We start from the raw sequence: 25,029 nt of genomic DNA on the forward strand, positions 1-25,029 counted from the left end.
TATTTGTGTATATTTATATAAATTATATTTATTATTTACACATAATAGCTGGGAGCCAGAGGCATTTTAAATTTCCCAGGCCACGAGCCCTTCCGCGCATGCGCCCAACGTCTTTTTATGTCTGGCGCGCATGTGCAGAAGGCAACGTAAGGTCCTGGAAGCACCAGAACGTCACGGGACATCACGGAGGATCGGGGTGAGTACTTTCAGCTCCCCTCATGGAACCGATCTGTGAGGGGAGCTGAATCTTTAACTTTTTTACCACTTTTATGTGATCACCGTTATCCGGTGGATAGCAGCAAATGCATGACCTCCGGCAGCCGGTACCATGGAGCTGTCGCTTCCACGGCCCCTGGGGCTTTAATCCTGAGAGCGAGCGTGTTTTTACGGCCCTGAGGATTAAAGCCCAGCCAGCCAGGATGTAAAAAGACAATGGAGCCGTCACTAAGGTGTTAACTGCCTTACTTCCACGCTCCTCTTCAGCATCCACAGCTACCCCACAGTGTACTGACGTCAGCCAGCATCAGCACATGGTGTTTGGTATTGCACACATGTTGTGGTGCTGCCACTGTTAGGACTATGTGGGCAGCAGGGTCTGGAGCAGAAGAAAAGTCCTGAAGCAAGGAGGGTAAGTATATACAGCCATTGACAATTTAGTCCAGGTTAATGACACAGAACTGATTTGCTCATGGCATCCAAAGTTTAAGCAATCTGATCTGTTCACAGAGGCATTATCAGCGCCCCCTCTGTGTCTAATGAGCTAGCCAGATAAGTGCAGGGCATCCAGGCATCTTCCCAGCTTAAGATCTGCACCTACACCCGTATGTCTGTGAGCATGAGCCACATCCATTGCAGGTGGCAGCATGGGAGGGCAAGCTAATAATGCCTATGTTTCCTGTGTCTTCCCTGTGGACAAAGCCAGGAGCTTTTTTTTATCTGCCATCTGCATCTTGCAATTTAATTAATGACTCTTCCCTGCATTGATGCCCACATAGGAATCTATGAGAATCGGAGAATAATTCATACATGCTTTTATTTGCATCATGCATTCTCATAATATCTGGCCTCTACTTCTCTTAGGTGTACATGGACAGGCTACACATAAAGCAAAATCCAGCATGGCACATGTTGCTTGCCACGATTTTTCCATACCTCCCTGTAAAGGCAAAAACACATGAGCGTGTTATTCGGTCGTGTAAGGGGCCAAGACAAAACCACTGATTTCAATAGGGACTCAGTGGTTTTGTTTCCACTGCTGGGATTTCTCGGCCATGAATACTACATCCAAGAAAATATAGGACCTGCCCTATCTTCCCCGTATGTAGTGAATACATTGTGCGGGGAAGATTGTCAGCCACTATCTTCCAATACTCTGGCGTAGAGTTTGAACTGCCGGCGCAGCTATCCTCCGTACTGCCGAATGTAGTTGCGCTTACAGCCGTGTGTTTTCACCCTGGGCATGTATGTAAATGTGATCTATGTACTGACTGCATGTATGTGTGTTTGGTGAATGTGTATATGTACTCATTTTACGTTTCTGTTCTGGGGCACAGTGCAGTGGTAGTTAATGGGCACTGCATGGTAATATTACATTCCCTAGCTTCCCTGACTCAATAATTGATATGAAGGGGCACATTCAAAAGTTTGCTATGGGACCCGTTATTTTTTTGAGATAAAAAGGGAGGAAGCCAGCTTCTTGGGACAAAGAAATACCTGTCCAATCAGGCGTACATGGATCCCGTTCTGACCACGGCACAACTCCTGGATTTGAGAATGATCCAACTTGCAAAGGGAAGGTTAAAAATTCCAAAGTTCATTCTATACGATTAAAAAGCCACCAATATATATTGCACACTGCTTACGTATTCTGGACAGAAGCTCGCACTTTGGGCTCCTTCACACTGGATTTTCTCGCAAAGCGAAGAGTGAGTGAAAACGCATAATTAAGAAACCAATGATTTTCAATGGTTCCATTCTCAATTGTGATGTTTTCACTCCAACAATGCTGTGTGAAAAAAAATCGCAGCATCTTCTTTCTTTTTGCAAAGTCTTCCGTTGAAAACAGTGGGAGAATATTGCGATCTCCTGCCGCGGTGGGGATGAAGGGAACACCTGCAGGGAAGCGAGGCTGTTTCCAGGGGATTTCAGAAGGAATGCGATATTGGAGTGTGAATCACCACCTGATATCGCTCTTGTCAGTGTGCAGGAGCCCTTTAATCATAGCTGTCAATATAACAGTACCTTTTACTTACTTATTTAAGAGATAACCAATCAAAGATAAGGATAGAAGCATGTTTCTATCCTTTTAAACCCTTAAGAACATGTTCTATTTTGGCCTTAAGGACCAAGCCTTATTTTTCAAATCTGATATCTGTCACTTTATGTGGTAATAACTTTTAAATGCTTTTACTTCTCAACGTGATTCTGAGATTGTTTCTGAGTTTTTTTCGCGACATATTGTACTTTATGCTAGTGGTAAATTTTCATCAATTGTGTTTTTATTAATTAAAAAAATTTAAAATTTACTAAACATTTGAAAAGCTTTGCAATTTTTTGCAAACGGGACAAAAACTGATCCCTAACACACAGCAGGACTATAAGATCCCGGGGACATTCACATGTTCCACGTCCAATGTTGGGTACCTGATCCTAGGCAGCAAACGTCCTGTTGGGGGGCTTTATATTGGGGAAACAGGACAAAAATGAGAGCCAAGATGTTATAGTATTGTCTATTATATGCAAAATATGATTATGATATACTATGGTCAGTTTGTTTAATACTTGTGTGAATGACCTCAATCTATACTCTACATTAAAGGGACCTTGTCACATATAGTTTATATAAACAGCAGGCCAAAGAGCAAAGAAGAGTTTCAGTATAATTTAGCATATATTGATCTGAATTCCTGGGTTTAGGAGTCCAGTGGTTCTAGAGTGGTTGACAGCTTTCTCTATACAGACACTTATACAGAGACAGCTGTCGATCACTGATAGTACCGCCCACTGGACTCCTGAATCCAGACTGAGCAGAGATATAAATGAATACAAACAAGTTATACTGAATCTTTTCTCACCAAATGATCTGTCAATCTGCTCAGCTCCTCCTGTATTACAACATGCTTCCTGGAAATCAAGCTGCAAGTTCAGTTTGATAGGTTCCCTTTAAATGTATTATGTAAATAAGAGAAGAAGAAACTGGTTCAGAAGTAAAGCTCTCCAACTGTGTTGATATAAATGCATAATGCCATTAGAATTTCCTAATTGCTGGCACAATATGTGATGCCCCTAGAGAATCAATGATACTAAATGTCCTATAGTTTATTTTTTCATAGAATAATGTATATGTAAAGTCTGGCCTGCCAAAATATTTGGTCCATATTGAGAAAAAGTACATAGCTTTGGGCAGCCCCAGTGTATACATGTATAAATGAATTTTATATGAGTGTTAGCTATTGTGTAAATACTAGTCGCTGGAAGGAATAGCAGTTGTAATGGCTAGATATTTCCAGTTCCCTACACCGATTCTTCCAGTTATGTCATCAACCCTGTGCTGCCCGGGGCTCTTCTAATCTCCTGTGCATGCTGCTGATGCGTAGCTGCTGGAGATCACAGGTGGAAACAGAACTTCCACTGTGCACCATGTAGAACGGCTGACTGAGCTCTGATGTTCCTCAGACTAATTACCAGAGGAAAGCTTTATTCATGTGAACAGTTTTCTGTAGAATCACAGGGGATTTTTACACATCTGCTCCTCAGTTCAGCGTTTTATAGGCCAAGTGGTGCTGAAACGGATGTGCACTTGATGCAAGTGCTGCCAAAATCTCTAAAGGAGGAGCAGTGCATGGGGCATTGCAGTAAAGGGAAGCAGTAACATGCATCAAATAAATGTTCCAGGAAGGTGAAAGTTGCGCTTGAACATTTCTTTCAGGCACCTGTCAGAGCAATATACACAAAGTATATTTATTTTCCCCATATTGACTAAACTAATAATTGAAATGTCACTTCTTACAATGCAAGGGCAGCTATTTGTAGAATAGCTCTGTAGAAAAACCTTCCTAAAATAAGTCTGACTGACAGTATTAGAAGTCGAAAATATTGGACATGTTTTATAGCGGAAATGATGAAATCATCCAGGTCTACAAAGTAAGAACTGGGAAGCAAGTGGGAAATGGATTTAGTACATATGATAACAACCACGTACAGTGATCTTTAAAAAAACACTCTGGTGATTTTTTTACCCCATTCATTATGTAGCTAACCCCCTAGTTATTCCTTTCTATCTGAAACTTAGATCTATTCTGACCACACAAGATTTACATGGCTTTATGTTCTTCTCCAAAAGTCAGTTTTTCAGTCATATAATTCCTGCGTGATGGACCTTACCACACAAGCTATTTAGAGGAGGACACAGAGACTCCTATCACAGTTACTGGTGATAATTAGAGGCTCCTGTATACTTATGGTCTGTGACTTATTTAAATGAATATAGAAGGTAATAATAATTACAGTGGCCTCTCAGCAGGCAGAGATGGTACAAGCTCTAGCTGCTCGTATGATGTTGTCTGATGCATCATGGGATTGCTAACACAGAATAGTGAGAGATAAAGCAGGGAGAAATCTCATCATCAGAATAGCTTCTGTCAGGAGGCTGCACTGTATGGAAGGGACTACAATATACATAGGAGACATCTAGAGTGTGGCAGATAATCAGGTGAGGAGTGCAAGGATGGAAAATGTGTTTTTGCTGGAGTGGCCCTTTAACTGTTTTTTTTTCTTTTTTTTGGATTTTTTATCTTCTATATTGACAAGTAGCCAATTTGTTACAGATTTCTTGTGTAGAATTCACAGCAAAGTATGGTACAATACAAGTGAATTGGGGCCTTCAAATCCTCATTCATGTACAGCAGGAAAATCTGTGCCACTTTCTAGACGTGCTACTCATGTTCAATTTTGCTTTATTCTGTTGCAAGTTCCCAATGGAATTCCACATATATCACCAACTACATTGAAATAGAAACATAGAAGATTCATGGCAGAAAAAGTCTTCCCTTGTATTATTTTCTCCTTTTTTTTCTCTTCGGATAGATATATTACTTATCCGAGACGTGCTTACATCCACTTAGGCCTCATGTCCATGCGTGGGTAGGATTTCGCATGCGGTAGCCCACAGTGGAATCTAACCCTACCCGCCGCTAAAAACCTTGCGTACCTGTCCGGGTCTTCTTTTTTCTTCAGTGTGGATGTGTGCGGAAGCGCTGGCCGGTGCACAGTCACATAAGGGCTCCCACCCACTGGCGTTTTTTTCTCCACTGCGCTGTGAGAGTAAGTGAAAACTCTCGCAGAGCAGTGCGAGAAAATCGCTGGAATATCACTGCGACATCGCCAGTCTTTTCAATGGGGCCAGCGGCAGCAGTGCTAACCCCGCTTTGAAAGCAATGGGATAGCATGCCGCGGACTTCTGCCACAGCTGTGACAGCTGTGGCAGAAGTCCGCGGCATTCTCCATATCTTTTCAATGGGGCTAGCGCTGCTGCCGCTGGCCCTGTTGAAAAGACTGGCGATGTCGCAGCGATTTTTGGGTATCTGCCAGCGTTTTTCTCGCACTGCGATGCGAGACTTTAACTTTAGAATCGCATCGCAGTGAAGAAAAAAACACCAGTGGGTGGGAGCCCTAAGAGTTTTTTTTTTTTTTCAAACTCCTACTTTCCTGCGGAATCCTTTCGCAATGTCAATGGACTTCAATAGAAGCTGTCCATGCAGGAACTGCACTAAAATGGAACATGCTGCGATTTGATTTCCGCATCCAAGGACATGCAAATCAAATCTGCATGCTTTAATTCAGGTGTGGACGCCCATGTTTCCCTATGGGTGGTTTGAACTGTGGATTGCCCGCTCAGGTGCCCAATGCGGAATTTGCAATTCAAATCCACCTCTGGGCGTAGGGCCTTACTGCAGGGAGTATGTTCCAAACATCTACTACTTTTTCAATAAAAAGTATTTCCTGATGTTTCTTTTGATTTTCCCATATACGTAGAAGAACGATGGCAGCATAAAAGGCGTAGTAATTTTCTTATACTTTTTAATCCTCCATCAAGACTGCAACGTTTCGACCCTCTTGGGGTCTTTGTCAAGATGCTTGACAAAGACCCCAAAAGGGTCGAAACGTTGCAGTCTTGATGAAGGAATAAAAAGTATAAGAAAATTACTACGCCTTTTATGCTGCCATCGTTCTTCTACGTATATTGGATTGTCTAATCGGGGGGCTTAGTGGCTCTGACCCCCATACCTTGGCGCGCATATTATAGACTTGAGTTTAATTTGAAAATCCTGAAGTGTGCTGTGAGTTGCTGCGGTTGTATTGTGTCTTCTGATTTCCCCCCCAACTAATCTCAGATTGCACCTCCTTGTTCTAGTGTTTAGTTTATTATTTAAAAGAGGTTGAGAAGAGTGAGAAAGCTGCATCAAGGTCTGCATGGTTCTCTTAAACTTTTAGGCTGAATGCACATGATCAGAAATTCTGCGGCAGGATTTCCTGCAGAATTTCCATTCGTGCCTACTGCCATAGGATCTAATGCAATCCTTTGGCAGTAGGCACGGATGCCGCGAGCCGCGATTTGACCTCGGGAAAACTCGCACGGTAAACAAATCGTGGCGTGTCCTATTTCTGTGCGAGCCTCGCAGAGGCCCGCATAGAAACGTCACCGCTGATGCGCCGGCTCTGGTCTGCCATAGGATTGCATTATCTAATGCAATCCTATGGCAGTAGGCACGGATGCAGAGAGCTGCGATTTGACCTCGTGAAAACTCGCACGGTAAACAAAGGCCCGCATAGAAACGTCACCACTGATGCGCCGGCTCTGGTCTGCGCATGTGCCGGCTGGGCAGCAGCCAGCACATAGCAGAGCGGAGCAAGATTTAGGGAGCAGGTGAGCCGCGGGTCACTGCAGGGGCATGGCTCGCATCCCACTGCAAGAATTCTCGCAGCGGGATCCGACCCGGCCGTCTGCAGGATGCCTTATGCTGATTCTGCCACTGCTTTGCTTCTGAATGTTCTGCAGTAAATCTGCAACATCTGAATGTACCCCTGAGGCTTTGTTCACATCCCGGTTTTGCATCTTGTTGAAAAGTAGAGTTTTTTTTTAAGATTTGAAAAAGATAACTTTAAAGGGAGTCTGTCAGCAGTTTTGACCTTGCAAGACTGCTGACAGCACCAGGCAGGAGCCGTGGACAGCTGTTTAAAGATACCACTCACATTAGAGGGAAGGGGTTGTGGAGCAGCTGACTACAGAGAGCAGAGAGCACTTCAACGTGAGGGAGCACCTTCGGGGCACCTGCAGAAGTCGTGTGAGCCAGATTAAAAGCGTTTTTTTTTGTTACAGTGCTGCTTATAATAAAAGCATTAACAAAAATAACTTTAAATAGTTCTCCATAGTTTCTAACTATGTGTTGTTAGCAGTTTAGTTGGGTCAAAAAGTAAAGTAGTCAACCAAAGTTAAAGTGTGAATGTGGTGCTCAGCCAAAAGCCACACTGTCAATGGCTTTATATTGCATAGAAAATGGAAAAATGAGCAACCACATGTAGTAATGGAAAAAGTTACACCTGAAAATGCAACATTTCAGCGACCCTTTCTCAAGCGCAGAACATAATATAACACTGCACAACAAGCTTGCACCTAAATCGTGAGGCGTCAAGGCATAGGCTGTGACAAAGTAGATGGAAGATCAACTGATCTTCCCTGTGCTATTGGGGGAATAAAAGAATGCAGGCTATCTATAAGCAGAGAGATGGTGAGGAAACACTTAAATGAACTCAAGTCTTAAAGGGGTTGTCCCGAGGCAGCAAGTGGGTCTGTACACTTCTGCATGGCCATAATAATGCACTTTGTAATGTACATTGTGCATTAATTATGAGCCATGCAGAAGTTATAAAAAGTTTTATACTTACCTGCTCCGTTGCTGGCGTCCTCGTCTCCATGGTGCCGACTAATTTTCGCCCTCCGATGGCCAAATTAGCCGCGCTTGCGCAGTCCGGGTCTTCTGCAGTCTTCTATGGGGCTCCGTGTAGCTCCGCCCCGTCACGTGCCGATTCCAGCCAATCAGGAGGCTGGAATCGGCAGTGGACCGCACAGAAGAGCTGCGGTCCACGGAGGAAGAGGCCATCTTCAGCGGTGAGTAGAGAAGTCACCGGAGCGCGGGGATTCAGGTAAGCGCTCCGGTGAGCTTTCTTTACCTCCCTGCATCGGGGTTGTCTCGCGCCGAACGGGGGGGGGGGGTTGAAAAAAAAAAAAACCCGTTTCGGCGCGGGACAACCCCTTTAAGGTCCAGATGAATTACATCCTAGGATACTAAAGGAAGCAATGTAGGTAATTGCTGAACCACTCGCCATAACCTTTGAAAATTCCTGGAAAACAGGAGAAGTCCCAGAAGATTGGAAAAAGGGCAAATGTTGTCCCTATCTTCAAAAAAGGGAAGAAGGTGGATCCAGGAAACTACAGGCCTGTGAGCCTGACTACTTTAAGGGGAAAGATCTTTTAAACAAATTATTAAACAGCATGTATGCAAGTACTTAGATAAAAATGGAGTAATTAACCAGAGTAGGCATAGGTTTGTAACAAACCAGTCATGCCAGACGAATCTAATATCCTTCTATGACAGAATCACCGACTGGGTTGATCAGGGAAATGCGGTAGATATAGTATATCTTGACCTTAGTCAAGCATTTGACAAAGTATCTCATACCATACTTATTTAAAAAATGACCAAATATGGGATTCACAAGGCAACTGTTAGGTGGATTCACAACTGGCTCAGTGATCTACTCAAAGAGTGGGCTTAAATGGCTGCACATCCAAATGGAAGGATGTGTCAAATGGGGTATCACAAAGCTCTGCCCTGGCCGCAGTGTTGTTCAACATTTTTATAAATGATCTGGAGGAGGGTATTGATGGGAAACTGATCAGATTTGCTGATGACCCAAACTAGGAGAGATAGCTAACACTAGGGAAGAGAGAGAGAGAGAATTCAAAAAGATCTAGAAAAGCTTGAGCAGTGGGTGTCGACTAACAGAATACTATTTAATAAGAAGAAATGCAAAGTCCTACATCTAGACAAGAAAAATGAAAAAAGCACATACAGAATGGGAGGAATTGGGCTAAGCAGCAGCACATGTGAAAAAGACTTGTGTTGAGACTATGATCTATTAGTATACCTGAGTCAACAATGTGATGCAGCAGCCAAAAAAGGAAACACAATTCTGGGATGTATTAAGAGAAGCATAGAGTCTAGATCACGTGAGGTAATTATCCCCCTCTACTCTTCATTAGTCAGACCTCATCTGGAATACTGTGCCCAGTTCTGGCCACCACACTTTAAAAAAGACATAGACAAACTGGAGCAAGTTTAGAGAAGAGTTACTAAGTTTGGTGAGCGGTCTGCAAATCATGTCCTATGAGGAACGGTTAAAGGATTTGGGAATGTTGAAAAAAAAAACAGGCTGACAGGAAACTTAATAGCTGTCTACAAATATCTGAAGGGCTGTCACGGGGCAGAGGGATCAGCCCTATTTTCATTTGCACAAGGAAAGACTAGCAGCAATGGGATGAAACTGAAAGGGAGGAGACACAAATTAATATTAGAAAAAACTTTCTGACAGTGAGGGTGATCAATGAGTGGAACAGGTTACCATGGGAGGTGTTGAGTTCTCCTTCAATGGAAGTGTTCAAACAGAGGCTGTACAGACATCTGTCTGGGATGACTTAGTGATCTTGCATTAAGCAGGAGGTTAGACCAGAAGACCATGGAGGTCCCTTACAACTCTACCATTGTATGATTCCATGAAAGTGTCGCAATTGGGAGTGGGCCGGAGTATATGTCATAGGGACCGCTGGTTGCCAGGGCTGTGATGGTGCTTGAGGGAGCTGGCGCACATGCAATTGGACACCTATTCTGTTGCGACCCATTGCCATTGAATGCTATTGCACATTCTATTTAAGGGTAAATTTGCCCCCCCAAAATACTGTACTTACCAGCAGAATACAGAGATATGGTGTGAGCCTATGGTAATCGGTATTCTGCTGGTGTACTTGCTGGACAAAGAGGAAATGTAATTTTTAAAACTTCGCTTCATTTTTTTAATTATTTCGATTGTGCCAAAGGCAAACTTTCACTTCAACGCCTTAAAATATGTTAGAACATAAATAAGTGTTTATACCAGTGGACATCCACTACTGTATGGTAGACCACATGGTGGAGTTGATTTAGGCCCTGCTCGGTGTTTTTGTTAGCACATCTCATGCTTGTGTACATCAGTATTTTTGCATCAGCCCTCAGTTTACTCTGTTTCTTCCATAGGAGAGCTGTGCGCGGGTTCTTCTCTTCCGTGGAGCAAGTAAAGAAATTAGGAACTTCAACAACCAAACAGCGTTTCAAGTAAGGATGATTACCTAAACTATCTGCATCTAGAGTGAGGGAGCGTTATACAGCATGTGTGACCCTGCTAGACCCATTCTAAATGGACTGAGATAAGCTGTTGATACCTGGTAGAAGACATCAATGGATAGCATCAATTGTATTGACTTGTTCTTCACGGTGGGAAAGTAAATCATTATGAATAGAGATGAGCGAGCATACTCGCTAAGGCAAACTACTCAAGCGAGTAGTGCTTTATGTGAGTACCTGCCCGCTCGTCTCTAAAGATTCGGGTGTCGGCAGGGGGTGAGGAGCGGCGGGGAAGAGCGGGGAGGAACGGGGGGGGAGATCTCTATCTCACTCTCTCCCCCCCGCTCCACCCTGCTTACTCCCGCAACTCACCGCTCCCCCCCCCCCCCCCCCCCCCCGCCGGCACCCAAATCTTTAGAGACAAGCGGGCAGGTACTCGCATAAGGCACTACTCGCTTGCTCATCTCTAATTATGAAGTACTGATTTCATTTTAAAAGCCTTATTCTATATAAAATCTGAGAATTCAGGTGTGCCTTTACCAAAATATTCCCCTCTCCAGTCTATCATATTAGGGTAAATGCACGCGGGCGGAAATTCCGCGGCGGGATTTCCCGCAGAATTTCTGCCCATGCCCGTTGCCATAGTATTGCATTAGATTTGACCACTAGAAATCTCACACAGTAAACAAATCGTGGCATGTCTTATCTCTGTGCAAGCCTCACAGAGGCCCGCACAGGAATGTCACTGGTGACGCGCCGGCTCCGCTCTGCGCATGTGCCAGGCTGGCCGGCAGCCGACGCAGAGCAGGGAGACGCCGAGAGGAGGTGAGCCACAGTGATCACTGCAGGGGCACGGCTCGCATCGCAGAATTCTCGCAGTGGGATCCGACCTGGCCATCTGCAGGAGGCCTTAGACTTAGGCTGCATTCACATGAACGTATATCGGCTCGGTTTTCACGCCGAGCCGATATACGTCATCCTCATCTGCAGGGGGAGGAGGATGGAAGAGCCAGGAGCAGGAACTGAGCTCCCGACCCCTCTCTGCCTCCTCTCCGCCCCTCTGCACTATTTGCAATGGGGAGAGGCAGGACAGGGGCGGGGCTGATTCTCCCCACTTAGCCCCGCCCCCGTTCCGCCTCCTTTCATTGCAAATAGTACAGAGGGGCAGAGAGGGGGCGGGAGCTCAGTTCCTGCTCCTGGCTTTTCCATCCCCCCCCCCCCCTGCAGATGAGGACGACGTATATCGGCTCGGCGTGAAAACCAAGCCTCAGAGCTGTTTTAAGAAGAACACAAGGAAATATCCAGGCATGGCTGATTTGTTGCAGAAATCCTTTAACTATTGGAGAATTAATCTCTAGAATGAATGATGTGATTAGATTAGAAAGAGGAGCTTCATTGATCTGCATGGGATTTCTTCAGCGGCAAGTACATGGCTGGGAAAAGAAGACAGCTGGCCCTTATTAGGCATTTTATTGCAATTCCAAGGCTTTATTCTGATCATTGCTTGCCATCGCTTCAGCTTTTTTTTTTAACATTCGAGCTGCAGTGTACAGTGTGAATGACTTTAAAAAAACGCCAATTATAGTTGAGAGTCGAGCTTGTTAAAAATTCATTAGTGCGAATACACATTGCATGCGGATGAGCGCATATACGCATACGCTTGTGTGAAGGAGCCCTAACAATTATGCTGCAGTAAATAAAATAAAAAGATTTTTTGTATATCCATACACTGGCTCCTGTGTCATCACTAGTACATCTTACAGTTGACAGGCCGGCTTCACAGGGGCATATTTACACATGCAAAATTTGGTCGTGCAGCATGCCCTCCTTTCTTGCGCATTTGCGTAGACAAAAAATAACATTTTACAACTACTGGTGATTTAAGCAAGCAAAAAGTAAAGAAAAATGAGCTGATGAGCGCACAAATACACAACGCCCATTCTGCAATAGCACGCTGCAAAATCACGCCCAAATATCTTAGGGCTCCTTCACACAGGCGTATTTTTCATCAGTATTTTATGAGCCAAAACCAGAAGTGGAACATACAGAGAGAAAGTAGAATACACCCGTGTGAAGGAGCTCTTATCCTCGTGTGAAGCTGGCCTTAACCCTTTGCAACCCAATTTTGGATTCAGGGTTTCCTAGGGAGCTTTCTCTTTCTGCCATTATACAATGGCGCCATCTGCTGGCTAGAGCCAGTACTGCGGTGTGTGACATGTTGGATAGGCCGCGACAACAGAGTGGCCAGTAATCTACAGTAAGAATACCCTGCTGGACGTGTTTCGACATCGGAGCTGTACAGCCTTCAATCAGAATGTCTTCAGATGTCAGACAGTGGATTGGAAAGGGTTAAGAATCCCCATAGGAGTCAATACACTAGTAGATGCGTGATACGCTGTGTAATTCCTCTGGAAAAAGAACACATCTGGAACTTATTAGCCATTTCAATTGGAATTGGTTCAACTTTATTTGCCGTGTACAAATAAACATGCCTTGCGGGTGGAAAAAGTATAGTGAAATCGCTGATGCGCGTGCAAAAAACATTATTCAGTCCGCACATACACTGCACTCAAGCGAGCCCAAATACGGATAGACTCGTGTGAAGGGGGCCTCAGATGTCTCATCAACAAAGGGTGTTTCTGTATGCCCCACACTTTATAGTAAGATGTGCAATAATATTGTATGTTTCCACTAATGCCAAGAAGAACATGTTAAGAACATGTTTTCAAATTTAAAACCTCTGCAGAGTCGGCATTTAAAAATGCCTGAAAAATACTACATTCATACAACATTCACACCAGAAAAATGTATACAGTCATGTACTGTACAATGTTCCATCCATTTAGCAGGTTCACGCTTACTTAAATTACTGCCAACTCTGTATAAGTTAGGCCTCCTGCACACTTGCATTTTTCTTGCGCGTTTTTTCATGCGATTGTCAATGGGACTTTCTAATGTTAAAAACGCATCGCACAAAAATTGCAAAGCACCAACTTGTGATGCGTTTTTAACATTAGAAAGTCCCATTGACAATCGCGTGAAAAAAATGCAGCAATATCACAGCGTTAAAAAAACGCAAGTGGGTGTGAGCCCTTAAACATAGTTTGTTTTTTTTTTCTATTACAGAACTGAATGGCAGACGTATGCTGTCTCTTTGGATATCTACATTTCCTATGTATATCCCTATTTAGGCGCCAACAGTCCAATGGCAATAAAATGAAATCACATAGTAAATATCCAGTAGATATTTCCGGCTCATATCCAGCATGAGATATTCATAAGATATGAGCCATAAGTGCAGGGTAATGCTGGTGTAAGAGAGGGCAGCGCTGCAGGTTGTTACAAGGACACCCGTGATGTCCCAGTGATGAGCAGATAATCTCTGCCTATCTATATAATCCTTTATTAATCTGGATTACTGTCAGTCTGGTGTCAGCTCCCCTCCCACACTGGAACCATCTGTTGGTACACAGCACTATGTGTCATATACTCTTTATTTATGTGTCACAGCTTAATTGAAGTCATTAATAGTTTATTATTAGAGATGAGCGAGCACCAAAATGCTCAGGTGCTCGTTACTCGGGATGAAATTATCGCGATGCTCAAGGGTTCGTTTCGAGTAACGAACCCCTTGAAGTCAATGGGCGACTCGAGCATTTTTGTATATCGCCGATGCTCGCTAAGGTTTCCATTTGTGAAAATCTGGGCAATTCAAGAAAGTGATGGGAACGACACAGCAACGGATAGGGCAGGCGAGGGGCTACATGTTGGGCTGCATCTCAAGTTCCCAGGTCCCACTATTAAGCCACAATAGCGGCAAGAGTGGGCCCCCCCCCCAACAACTTTTACTTCTGAAAAGCCCTCATTAGCAATGCATACCTTAGCTAAGCACCACACTACCTCCAACAAAGCACAATCACTGCCTGCATGACACTCCGCTGCCACTTCTCCTGGGTTACATGCTGCCCAACCCCCCCCCCCCCCGCACGACGCAGTGTCCACAGCGCACACCAAAGTGTCCCTGCGCAGCCTTCAGCTGCCCTCATGCCACACCACCCTCATGTCTATTTATAAGTGCATCTGTCATGACGAGGAACCGCAGGCACACACTGCAGAGGGTTGGCACGGCTAGGCAGCGACCCTCTTTAAAAGGGGCGGGGCGATAGCCCACAATGCTATACAGAAGCAATGAGAAATATAATCCTGTGCCACCGCCATCAGGAGCTGCACAGGTGGGCATAGCAATGGGGAACCTATGTGCCACACACTATTCATTCTGTCAAGGTGTCTGCATGCCCCAGTCAGACCGCGGTTTTTTATAAATAGTCACAGGCAGGTACAACTCCGCAATGGGAATTCCGTGTGCACCCACAGCATGGGTGGCTCCCTGGAACCCACCGGCGGTACATAAATATATCCCATTGCATTGCCCATCACAGCTGAGGTAATGTCATGTTAAATGCAGGTGGGCTTCGGCCCACACTGCATGCCCCAGTCAGACTGGGGTTCTTTAGAAGTAGACACATGCAGTTACAACTCCCTGTGGACCCACAGCATGGGTGGCTCCCTGGAACCCACCGGCGGTACATAAATATATCCCATTGCAGTGCCCAGCACAGCTGATGTAACGTCAGCTTTAATGCAGGTGGGCAAAAAATTAATTTGATTACACTTTAGGCCAGGGCCCCAAAAAATTGGTGTACCAACAGTACTAATGTACCTCAGAAAAATTGCCCATGCCCAACCAAGAGGGCAGGTGAAACCCATTAATCGCTTTGGTTAATGTGGCTTAATTTGTAACTAGGCCTGGAGGCAGCCCAGTTAAAATAAAAATTGGTTCAGGTGAAAGTTTCAACGCTTTAATGAGCATTGAAACGTATAAAAATTGTTAACAAAAATTATATGACTGAGCCTTGTGGGCCTTAAAAAAAATTGCCCGTTCGGCGTGATTACGTCAGGTTTCAGGAGGAGGAGCAGGAGGAGGAGGATGAATATTATACACAGATTGATGAAGCTAAAAGGTCCACGTTTTTGATGGTGATAGAGAACAATGCTTCCATCCGCGGGTGCAGCCTACGTATTGTTTAGGTATCGCTGCTGTCCGCTGGTGGAGAAGAGAAGTCTGGGGAAATCCAGGCTTTGTTCATCTTGATGAGTGTAAGCCTGTCGGCACTGTCGGTTGACAGACGGGTACGCTTATCTGTGATGATTCCCCCAGCCGCACTTAACACCCTCTCTGACAAGACGCTAGCCGCAGGACAAGCAAGCACCTCCAGGGCATACAGCGCGAGTTCAGGCCACGTGTCCAGCTTCGACACCCAGTAGTTGTAGGGGGCAGAGGCGTCACGGAGGATGGTCGTGCGATCGGCTACGTACTCCCTCACCATCCTTTTACAGTGCTCCCGCCGACTCAGCCTTGACTGGGGAGCGGTGACACAGTCTTGCTGGGGAGCCAGAAAGCTGTCAAAGGCCTTAGAGAGTGTTCCCCTGCCTGTGCTGTACATGCTGCCTGATCTCTGCGCCTCCCCTGCTGCCTGGCCCTCGGAACTGCGCCTTCGACCACTAGCGCTGTCGGATGGGAATTTTACCATCAGTTTGTCCGCCAGGGTCCTGTGGTATAGCATCACTCTCGAACCCCTTTCCTCTTCGGGTATGAGAGTGGAAAGGTTCTCCTTATACTGTGGGTCAAGCAGTGTGTACACCCAGTAATCCGTAGTGGCCAGAATGCGTGTAACGCGATGGTCACGAGAAAGGCATCCTAACATGAAATCAGCCATGTGTGCCAGGGTACCAGTATGCAACACATGGCTGTCCTCACTAGGAAGATCACTTTCAGGATCCTCCTCCTCCTCCTCAGGCCGTACACGCTGAAAGGATGACAGGCAAGCAGCATGGGTACCCTCAGCAGTGGGCCAAGCTGTCTCTTCCCCCTCCTCCTCATCCTCCTCATGCTCCTCCTCCTCCTCCTCAACGCGCTGAGATATAGACAGGAGGGTGCTCTGACTATCCAGCGACATACTGTCTTCCCCCGCCTCTGTTTCCAAGCGCAAAGCGTCTGCCTTTATGCTTTGCAGGGAACTTCTCAAGAGGCATAGCAGAGGAATGGTGACAATAATGATTGCAGCATCGCCACTCACCATCTGGGTAGACTCCTCAAAATTTCCAAGGACCTGGCAGATGTCTGCCAACCAGGCCCACTCTTCTGTAAAGAATTGAGGAGGCTGACTCCCACTGCGCCACCCATGTTGGAGTTGGTATTCCACTATAGCTCTACGCTGCTCATAGAGCCTGGCCAACATGCGGAGCATAGAGTTCCACCGTGTGGGCACGTCGCACAGCAGTCGGTGCACTGGCAGATGAAACCGATGTTGCAGGGTGCGCAGGGTGGCAGCGTCCGTGTGGGACTTGCGGAAATGTGCGCAGAGCCGGCGCACCTTTCCGAGCAGGTCTGACAAGCGTGGGTAGCTTTTCAGAAAGCGCTGAACCACCAAATTAAAGACGTGGGCCAGGCATGGCACGTGCATGAGGCTGCCGAGCTGCAGAGCCGCCACCAGGTTACAGCCGTTGTCACACACGACCATGCCCGGTTGGAGGCTCAGCGGCGCAAGCCAGCGGCCGGTCTGCTCTGTCAGACCCTGCAGCAGTTTGTGGGCCGTGTGCCTCTTCTCTCCTAAGCTGAGTAGTTTCAGCACAGCCTGCTGACGCTTGCCCACCACTGTGCTGCCACGCCGTGCGACACCGACTGCTGGCGACGTGCTGCTGCTGACACATCTTGATTGCGAGACAGAGGTTGCGTAGGAGGAGGAGGAGGGTGGTTTAGTGGAGGAAGCATACACTGCCGCAGATACCAGCACCGAGCTGGGGCCCGCAATTCGGGGGGTGGGTAGGACGTGAGCGGTCCCAGGCTCTGACTCTGTCCCAGCCTCCACTAAATTCACCCAATGTGCCGTCAGTGAGATATAGTGGCCCTGCCTGCCTGTGCTTGTCCACGTGTCCATTGTTAAGTGGACCTTGGCAGTAACCGCGTTGGTGAGGGCGCGTACAATGTTGCGGGAGACGTGGTCGTGCAGGGCTGGGACGGCACATCGGGAAAAGTAGTGGCGACTGGGAACTGAGTAGTGCTGGGCCGCCGCCATCATACCTTTGAAAGCCTCCGTTTCCACAACCCTATACGGCAGCATCTCCAGGCTGATAAATTTGGCTATGTGCATGTTTAACGCTTGAGGGTGCGGGTGCGTGGCGGCGTATTTGCGCTTGCGCTCCAACACTTGCACTAGCGACGGCTGGACGGTGCGCTGAACTACACTGCTGGATGGGGCCGAGCACAGCGGAGGTGAGGGTGTGGGTGCAGGCCATGAGACGGTAGTGCCTGTGTCCTGAGAGGGGGGTTGGATCTCAGTGTCAGGTTGGGGCACAGGGGGAGAGGCAGCGGTGCAAACCGGAGGCGGTGAACGGCCTTCGTCCCACCTCGTGGGGTGCTTGGCCATCATATGTCTGCGCATGCTGGTGGTGGTGAGGCTGGTGGTGGTGGCTCCCCGGCTGATCTTGGCACGACAAAGGTTGCACACCACTGTTCGTCGGTCGTCTGCACTCTCAGTGAAAAACTGCCAGACCTCTGAGCACCTCGGCCTCTGCAGGGTGGCATGGTGCGAGGGGGCACTTTGGGAAACGGTGGATTATTCGGTCTGGCCCTGCCTCCACCCCTGGCCACCGCACTGCCTCTTCCAACCTGCCCTGCTGCTGCACTTGCCTCCCCCTCTGAAGACCTGTCCTCAGTAGGCGTAGCAAACCAGGTGGGGTCAGTCACCTCATCGTCCTTCTGCTCTTCCTCCGAATCCTCTGTGCGCTCCTCCCTCAGACTTACTACAATTACTACTACCTGAGTGATAGACAACTGTGTCTCATCGTCATCGTCCTCCTCACCCACTGAAAGCTCTTGAGACAGTTGCCGGAAGTCCCCAGCCTCATCCCCCGGACCCCGGGAACTTTCCAAAGTTGGGCATCGGTCACGACAAACTCCTCCGGTGGGAGAGGAACCATTGCTGGCCATTCTGGGCAGGGGCCCGGGAACAGTTCCTGGGAGTCTGCCTGCTCCTCAGAATGTGTCATTGTAATGGAGTGAGGAGGCTGGGAGGAAGGAGGAGCAGCAGCCAGAGGATTCAGAGTTGCAGCAGTGGACGGCGCAGAACTCTGGGTGGTCGATAGATTGCTGGATGCACTTTCTGCCATCCATGACAGGACCTGCTCACACTGCTCATTTTCTAATAAAGGTCTACCGCGTGGACCCATTAATTGTGAGATGAATGTGGGGACGCCAGAAACGTGCCTCTCTCCTAATCCCGCAGCAGTCGGCTGCGATACACCTGGATCAGGAGCTCGGCCTGTGCCCACACCCTGACTTGGGCCTCCGCGTCCTCGCCCGCGTCCACGTCCTCTAGGCCTACCCCTACCCCTCAGCATGCTGTATTACCAGTAGTGCAGAAACAGAATGCTGTAATTAAATGTGCCGCTTATTGGCCTGTGCTTGGAGGCTGACTTCCCTTACGGAACGCACAGCAGATCCAGGAAACAATTTTGCGCAAGCCTGCTGTAACGCTTAGCTGCGTATTAATTAGGACTACTACCCCCAGCAGATAGATACTGTAGGCAGCGTATAATATTATGTATACTGTTTCCCTCTGGCGGGATGACGGCGATCATGTAACAGAGACAGCAGATCCAGGGAACAATTTTGCGCAAGCCTGCTGTAACGCTTAGCTGCGTATTAATTACGACTACTACCCCCAGCAGATAGATACTGTAGGCAGCGTATAATATTATGGATACTCTTTCCCTCTGGCGGGATGACGGCGATCATGTAACAGAGACAGCAGATCCAGGAAACAATTTTGCGCAAGCCTGCTGTAACGCTTAGCTGCGTATTAATTAGGACTACTACCCCCAGCAGATAGATACTGTAGGCAGCGTATAATATTATGTATACTGTTTCCCTCTGGCGGGATGACGGCGATCATGTAACAGAGACAGCAGATCCAGGAAACAATTTTGCGCAAGACTGCTGTAACGCTTAGCTGCGTATTAATTACGACTACTACCCCCAGCAGATAGATACTGTAGGCAGCGTATAATATTATGTATACTCTTTCCCTCTGGCGGGATGACGGCGATCAATTTTTTGGAAAAAGCCCACTGCCTATATAGCCTGAATATCTCTTTCCCTGCCTCACCAGTACTGTCCCTATACTCTGTACAATGACTGCAGACTGCGGACGCAATGCTCTGCACGGCCGATATACAAAAAAAAAAAATTGTGCAACACTGCTAAAAGCAGCCTCAACAGTACTGCACATGGTCAGATGTGGCCCTAAGAAGGACCGTTGGGGTTATTGAAGCCTAAAATAACTCCTAACGCTCTCCCTATAGCAGCTCCGGCACCAGCAGCACTTTCCCTGATCTCTGTCAGAATGCATCTGTGGCGAGCCGCGGGAGGGGCCGATTTATATACTCGGGTGACACCTGATCTCGCCAGCCACTCACTGCAGGGGGGTGGTTTAGGGCTTGAACGTCGCAGGGGGAAGTTGTAATGCCTTCCCTGTCTTTCTATTGGCCAGAAAAGCGCGCTAACTAGAGATCAGCGAGCGTACTCGGAAAAGCACTACTCGCTCGAGTAATGTGCTTTATCCGAGTATCGCTGTGCTCAGGTCTGAAGATTCGGGTGCCGCTGCGGCTGACAGGTGAGTCGCAGCGGGGAGCAGGGGAGAGCGGGCGGGAGAGAGGGAGAGAAAGATCTTACCTCCGTTCCTCCCCGCTCTCCCCTGCAGCTCCCCGCTCTGTGCCGGCACCCGAATCTTCAGACCCGAGCACAGCGATACTCGGATAAAGCAAATTACTCGAGCGAGTAGTGCTTTTCCGAGTACGCTCGCTCATCTCTAGCGCTAACGTCTCAGAGATGAAAGTGAAAGTAACTCGAACATCGCGTGGCACTCGCCTCTAGTAACGAGCATCTCGAACACGCTAATACTCGAACGAGTACGTTCACTCATCTCTATTTATTATATAAAGAATCAAAGATGTCTGATTTTGCCCTACGTTTTAGCACATGGGAAGGAGGTCTCATGAATGTGGAATTTGCAAAAGAGAGCAGGAATATGTGGAAATGACCTTTAGTGATTCATAGATGTTACTTCTATGTCAGTTATATGAGGCTGGAATCATACATGTAGTTTTATTGCAGTTTTTGATGTATTTTTGAGCCAAACACAAGATTGGGTACAAAAGAGATGGGGGGCATCAGTCGCTAGGTTTCCCATAGGCTACTCTCACACCAATGTTTTTTTGCTGCTTATTACAGAAGTTTTTCATGCATGAAAAATACGCAGCACTGAACTTCTATTTATTTCAATGGGGCCTCTCACACTAGAGTTTTGGCCCATTGTATTTAATGCGCACAAAATTGCATGCTGTATGTTATATTTTCGGCATTGTAGTACATATTTTATGCACTACATTGCCCATTGAAATGAATGGGTTGCGTAAAAAACGCAGTAAATACGCAATCGTACATGTAATACTATTTGAGGGCTCAGTCAGACAAGCGTCATTTCTTTGCGCACCTATCTGCGCAAAAAACCCCGCTCCACACATGGTTAAAGCTCCGTTATCATTGCTTTCAATGGGACCGGTGCCACTGCAGCTGGCCCTATTTAAAGCAATGGGATGCAGGCAACCCCCGCAGTGATTTTCAGGGAAGAGCTTGAAATATAAGCTCTTCCCTGAAAAATCATCCGTAGCTGCAGTAAAAAATCAAAAAATATATACATAACCTCTCCATCGTTGTCGGGGCTCCAGCGTGTCTTCTCACTAGCTCCCTGACACTCTTCTGAAGTACTTTCTCCTTGACGGGGATTTAAAAATCCCCACCACTGGAAAGTGCTGGGTCTGATTGTCTGAGCACTCAGCTAATCAGAGGCAGCGCTCAGCCATTCATTGATTGACAGCTGAGCGCTGCCTGTGATTGGTCACATCACTCAGCCAATCAGAGGCAGTGCTCAGCCATTCATTCAATTCAATGAAGCAGGGATTTTTAAATTGAAAGCAATGGGCACGGGGCTTCGGTCACGCACAGTTTTAACATGTGTGGAGCAGGTTTATTTGCGCAGATAGGTGCGCAAAAAACAACACTCGTCTGACTGAGGCCTGACTGCATTTTTTACGGAGGTCACTATACCACCGGGAGGGAAGAAAAAAATTGTGACATGATCAGTCAAAAATACGCAAAAAAATGCAGCTCTGCACACAGTAAAACGCTGCATAAAAATACTGCTTTCTGTTAGAGTGACCTTAAACACATACTTTCTTCAGCTATTTTGTCTTTTTAACATGCATTTTTCTGGCCTTGTTTCAACTTGTACAGAAGCCTGTGTGTAAAATACTAGAAAAAAGCGACAACTCAGAGCATACTGCGTTCTGAATATTGAATGACAGCTAAGAGCTGCCTCTGATTGGTCACAGTGCTCAGCTAATCAGAGGCAGCCCTTTCAGCAGTTGGGGGTTTTAAATCCCTGCCTGCTGAAAACACTTCTGAGCAGTGCAGGGAGAAGACCCGGCTGGATGTGCCTGAACCCCGGCAGCTGCAGAGAGATGAGTATATATATTTTTTTACACATTTTAGGGATGATTTTAAGGGAAGGGCTTATATTTAAAGCCTTTCCCCGAAAAATCACTGCAGGGCTTGCCAGCAGCCCATTGCGTTCAATGGAGCCGGCTGTAGTGCCAGCTCCATTGAATTCAATGGGATAGCATTGCGGTCCTCTGCCACAGCTGTGACAGTGTTCAGTGACAAGGAGATGAAGAAATCCTCTGCCACAGCTGTCACAGTTGTGGAAGAGGATCGCGATCTTCTCTGTATGTCAATGGGGCTGCCGCAGCTTCCGCCGGCCCGATTGACCAAAGGTGAAACCCTTGGATTTGACAGCATCCAGGTGTTTCACATCCAAGAAATCCCCTGCTGCAGCTGTCACAGTCGCAGCAGAGGATAGTGGACAGTGCACTTTGTGTGCATAAATGCAGCCAAATAAAGTTTTTTTCAACATGACACCCGCTTCGGTCACTCGAATTTTTTTGTGCGTTTGCGTTCTGTGCACAAATATTTGCACATTAAAACGCCTGTCTGACTGAGCCCTAAAGCTAATTCTGGAATATGAAAAGCGGCACTTTTTTTGTGTGTGTCTTCTTCACTTTTTGTGTTTTTGGGGTCAGTAACATTATTTTTTTTTCAAAATGCAACATGATTTAGCTTTTAGATTGCAATATACTACTCAAAGACATCTCTACATGACATGAAAAATTAATGTAAAATATATATGAATAAAAAATTCCGACCCAGAAACCTCTTGCAAAAAACTGTGTAAAAATCAGTGTGTTTTTTCCAGAGCCAAAAAAAATACCACACAAAATCTGTGCGAGGGGAGCATTGATCTTGCGTGAGTTCTGTCTGTGTCCAAAACTCACATGGAAAATGAACCTGTTCACTTGAATGGGTTCATTTACGTGAGCGATTTTTCACTCGGACCCATGGTCTGAGATTAAATAATAATGAAAAACCGTGCATCGCACGAGAACGGGGCATGTCCTGTGCGGTGTCCCACACCAATCGGCCATTTTGGCTGAACAAAGTCTTATGTGTGTGGGCAGCTTAAAGCGACCCTCCATTTTTGGGACCAGAGGGTCGCTTCAAGGGTGTTTTCAGAGGAGCAGAATTATTCTGTAATCCGCACCAAAAGACACGGCTTTACCTGCTGCTGTGGAATTCCACTACAATACCTGCGGATTTTGATGCAGAAATGATGGCAAAATAAAGCCATTTTTAATTCTGCATCAAAATCTGCACAGGGGTTGCGGCTTTTTTTGCAGAATTTACTGCGTGTTGCAGAGCGTATTGCGGTCTAATTCTGCCCATGTGTTAGCTCACTAACAGCTTTAGTCATGGCTGCATAGACAACACGCCTGTCTTCTTTCTGATTCACTAATATTATGGGAGAAGTTAATTGAGGAACTTCACCTTCACCTAAAATAGATGGATTAGAGAGTATGTGCAGAAATCCCTGGTAAATCCATTCCCACAGAATTACTGTGTGTTCAAAAAGCATCTCATATCAGATTTCTCAGAAATAGTTCCTTCATCCTGGCTTTGTACTCCTAGTTCAGAGAGGGACCATGAATATAAAGCTACCTGCAACATGAGCTTCAAGTAAACGGCCTGACTATTGCTGAGATCACTGCACAATGCTTGGTCTGTCTGCGGAGGAGATGCGGAGTTTGTAATTCTGGCTTCACCGAATGTGATGACCATCATGGAACTTAGCTCTCCTCGTTAGACGGATGTCAGAGGGCTTCAGTGAAGGCATCACCTGACCTCTATAGGTGGAACTTGCTCATTACAACATTGCTCCTTTGCTGTAGAAAGGAGATTACCAATTACTAGAGAGCGATACAGATTACAGTCTATTTCAGGATACAGAGTTCCTAGAAATCAGCTACTTGTAAGGGGCCTTTCACGTGGGCAGAATTATTCCACCAGGATGAACCGCAAGAAGCAGAGCTACAGAATACCACGCCAAAATCTGCAGGTCTTCCTATGGATTTTCATGCAGAATTGCAGGTAGATTTAAGCCGTTTTCAATTCTGCATTAAAATGTGGATTTTGGTGCAGAATATACTGCATGTTGAGGTGTGTCCTAATTCTGCCCATGTGAAAACCCCCTAAAAAGCTGCAAGATCAAAACCCTAGATGGTGACATGGGATGCAGTAGACCCTGTCAGAGCACAAGCATTGTGCCACATCTCATAGGCCAGATGCAGTGTGGCTATTGTCACCATGGGTGTGCTTCAGTGTAATGTAGTCAGGGCAGATGAGCAGGTATGCGGACTCATATGTCAAACTAGCAAAAGCGTGATACATTGGAAAGATGATAGATTTTATATGTTTATATGGCGCATACATATTCTGCAGTGCTGTACATCCCTTGGTATGGGGTTTTCTCCCCACTGGATCCCAGAACCTAAATTCACGTTTTATTTTGTTCTTCGAGTATGTAAGGAAAACCAACTACCGAGGGAAAACCCATGCAAGCATGGGATGAGAACATGCAGACGTACTTGGTCAGACCTGAGCCACCATGCTGCCCTGCTCACTATATAGCCAATGTTTGCCAGCATGATGCATGCTATGAGTCTGACAGAACAAAATATGCATGCTTCTATATGAAATCTGTGAGCTATAGGTGTACAGTATGGGCTGTAGGTTTTTCTGGGTGTAGAGCCATAATGTGAATGTATGCATGAGGTCTAAAAGAGGTCCTTTGATAATTATACATCTTTATTTCTAATTCCGCATTATATTGTCTCCCATATGCGTATTCTGCAATGCATGGACAAGATTAATGGTGCATTCGTAAGACAATCCCTTTTCCATATTTCCTTTAAGGGTGTATGAATGTAAGCGTGTATTCATATGAACCAGTTTGGATGTCGCAAAAACCGCATTGGGAAAAAACAGCATGCATTTTTTGCCATGTTTGCCGTAAAAAAAAAA

The 25,029-nt window shown here is 46.3% G+C and overlaps 1 protein-coding gene across 4 annotated transcripts in view; it reads left to right on the top strand.

Moving 5' to 3' along the window:
* SHANK3 (SH3 and multiple ankyrin repeat domains 3) overlaps positions 1-25,029 on the top strand; it is a 412,785-nt gene that overhangs the window by 212,617 nt on the left and 175,139 nt on the right. For all 4 annotated transcript variants that reach the window (XM_066592225.1, XM_066592227.1, XM_066592226.1 and 1 more), the window contains one exon: positions 10,350-10,427. In XM_066592225.1, the coding sequence (XP_066448322.1) occupies positions 10,350-10,427 (78 nt within the window). The remainder of the gene's footprint in view (positions 1-10,349; positions 10,428-25,029) is intronic.

Source organism: Eleutherodactylus coqui, chromosome 2 (genome assembly GCF_035609145.1).
Source record: "Eleutherodactylus coqui strain aEleCoq1 chromosome 2, aEleCoq1.hap1, whole genome shotgun sequence".
Lineage (NCBI taxonomy): Eukaryota > Metazoa > Chordata > Amphibia > Anura > Eleutherodactylidae > Eleutherodactylus > Eleutherodactylus coqui.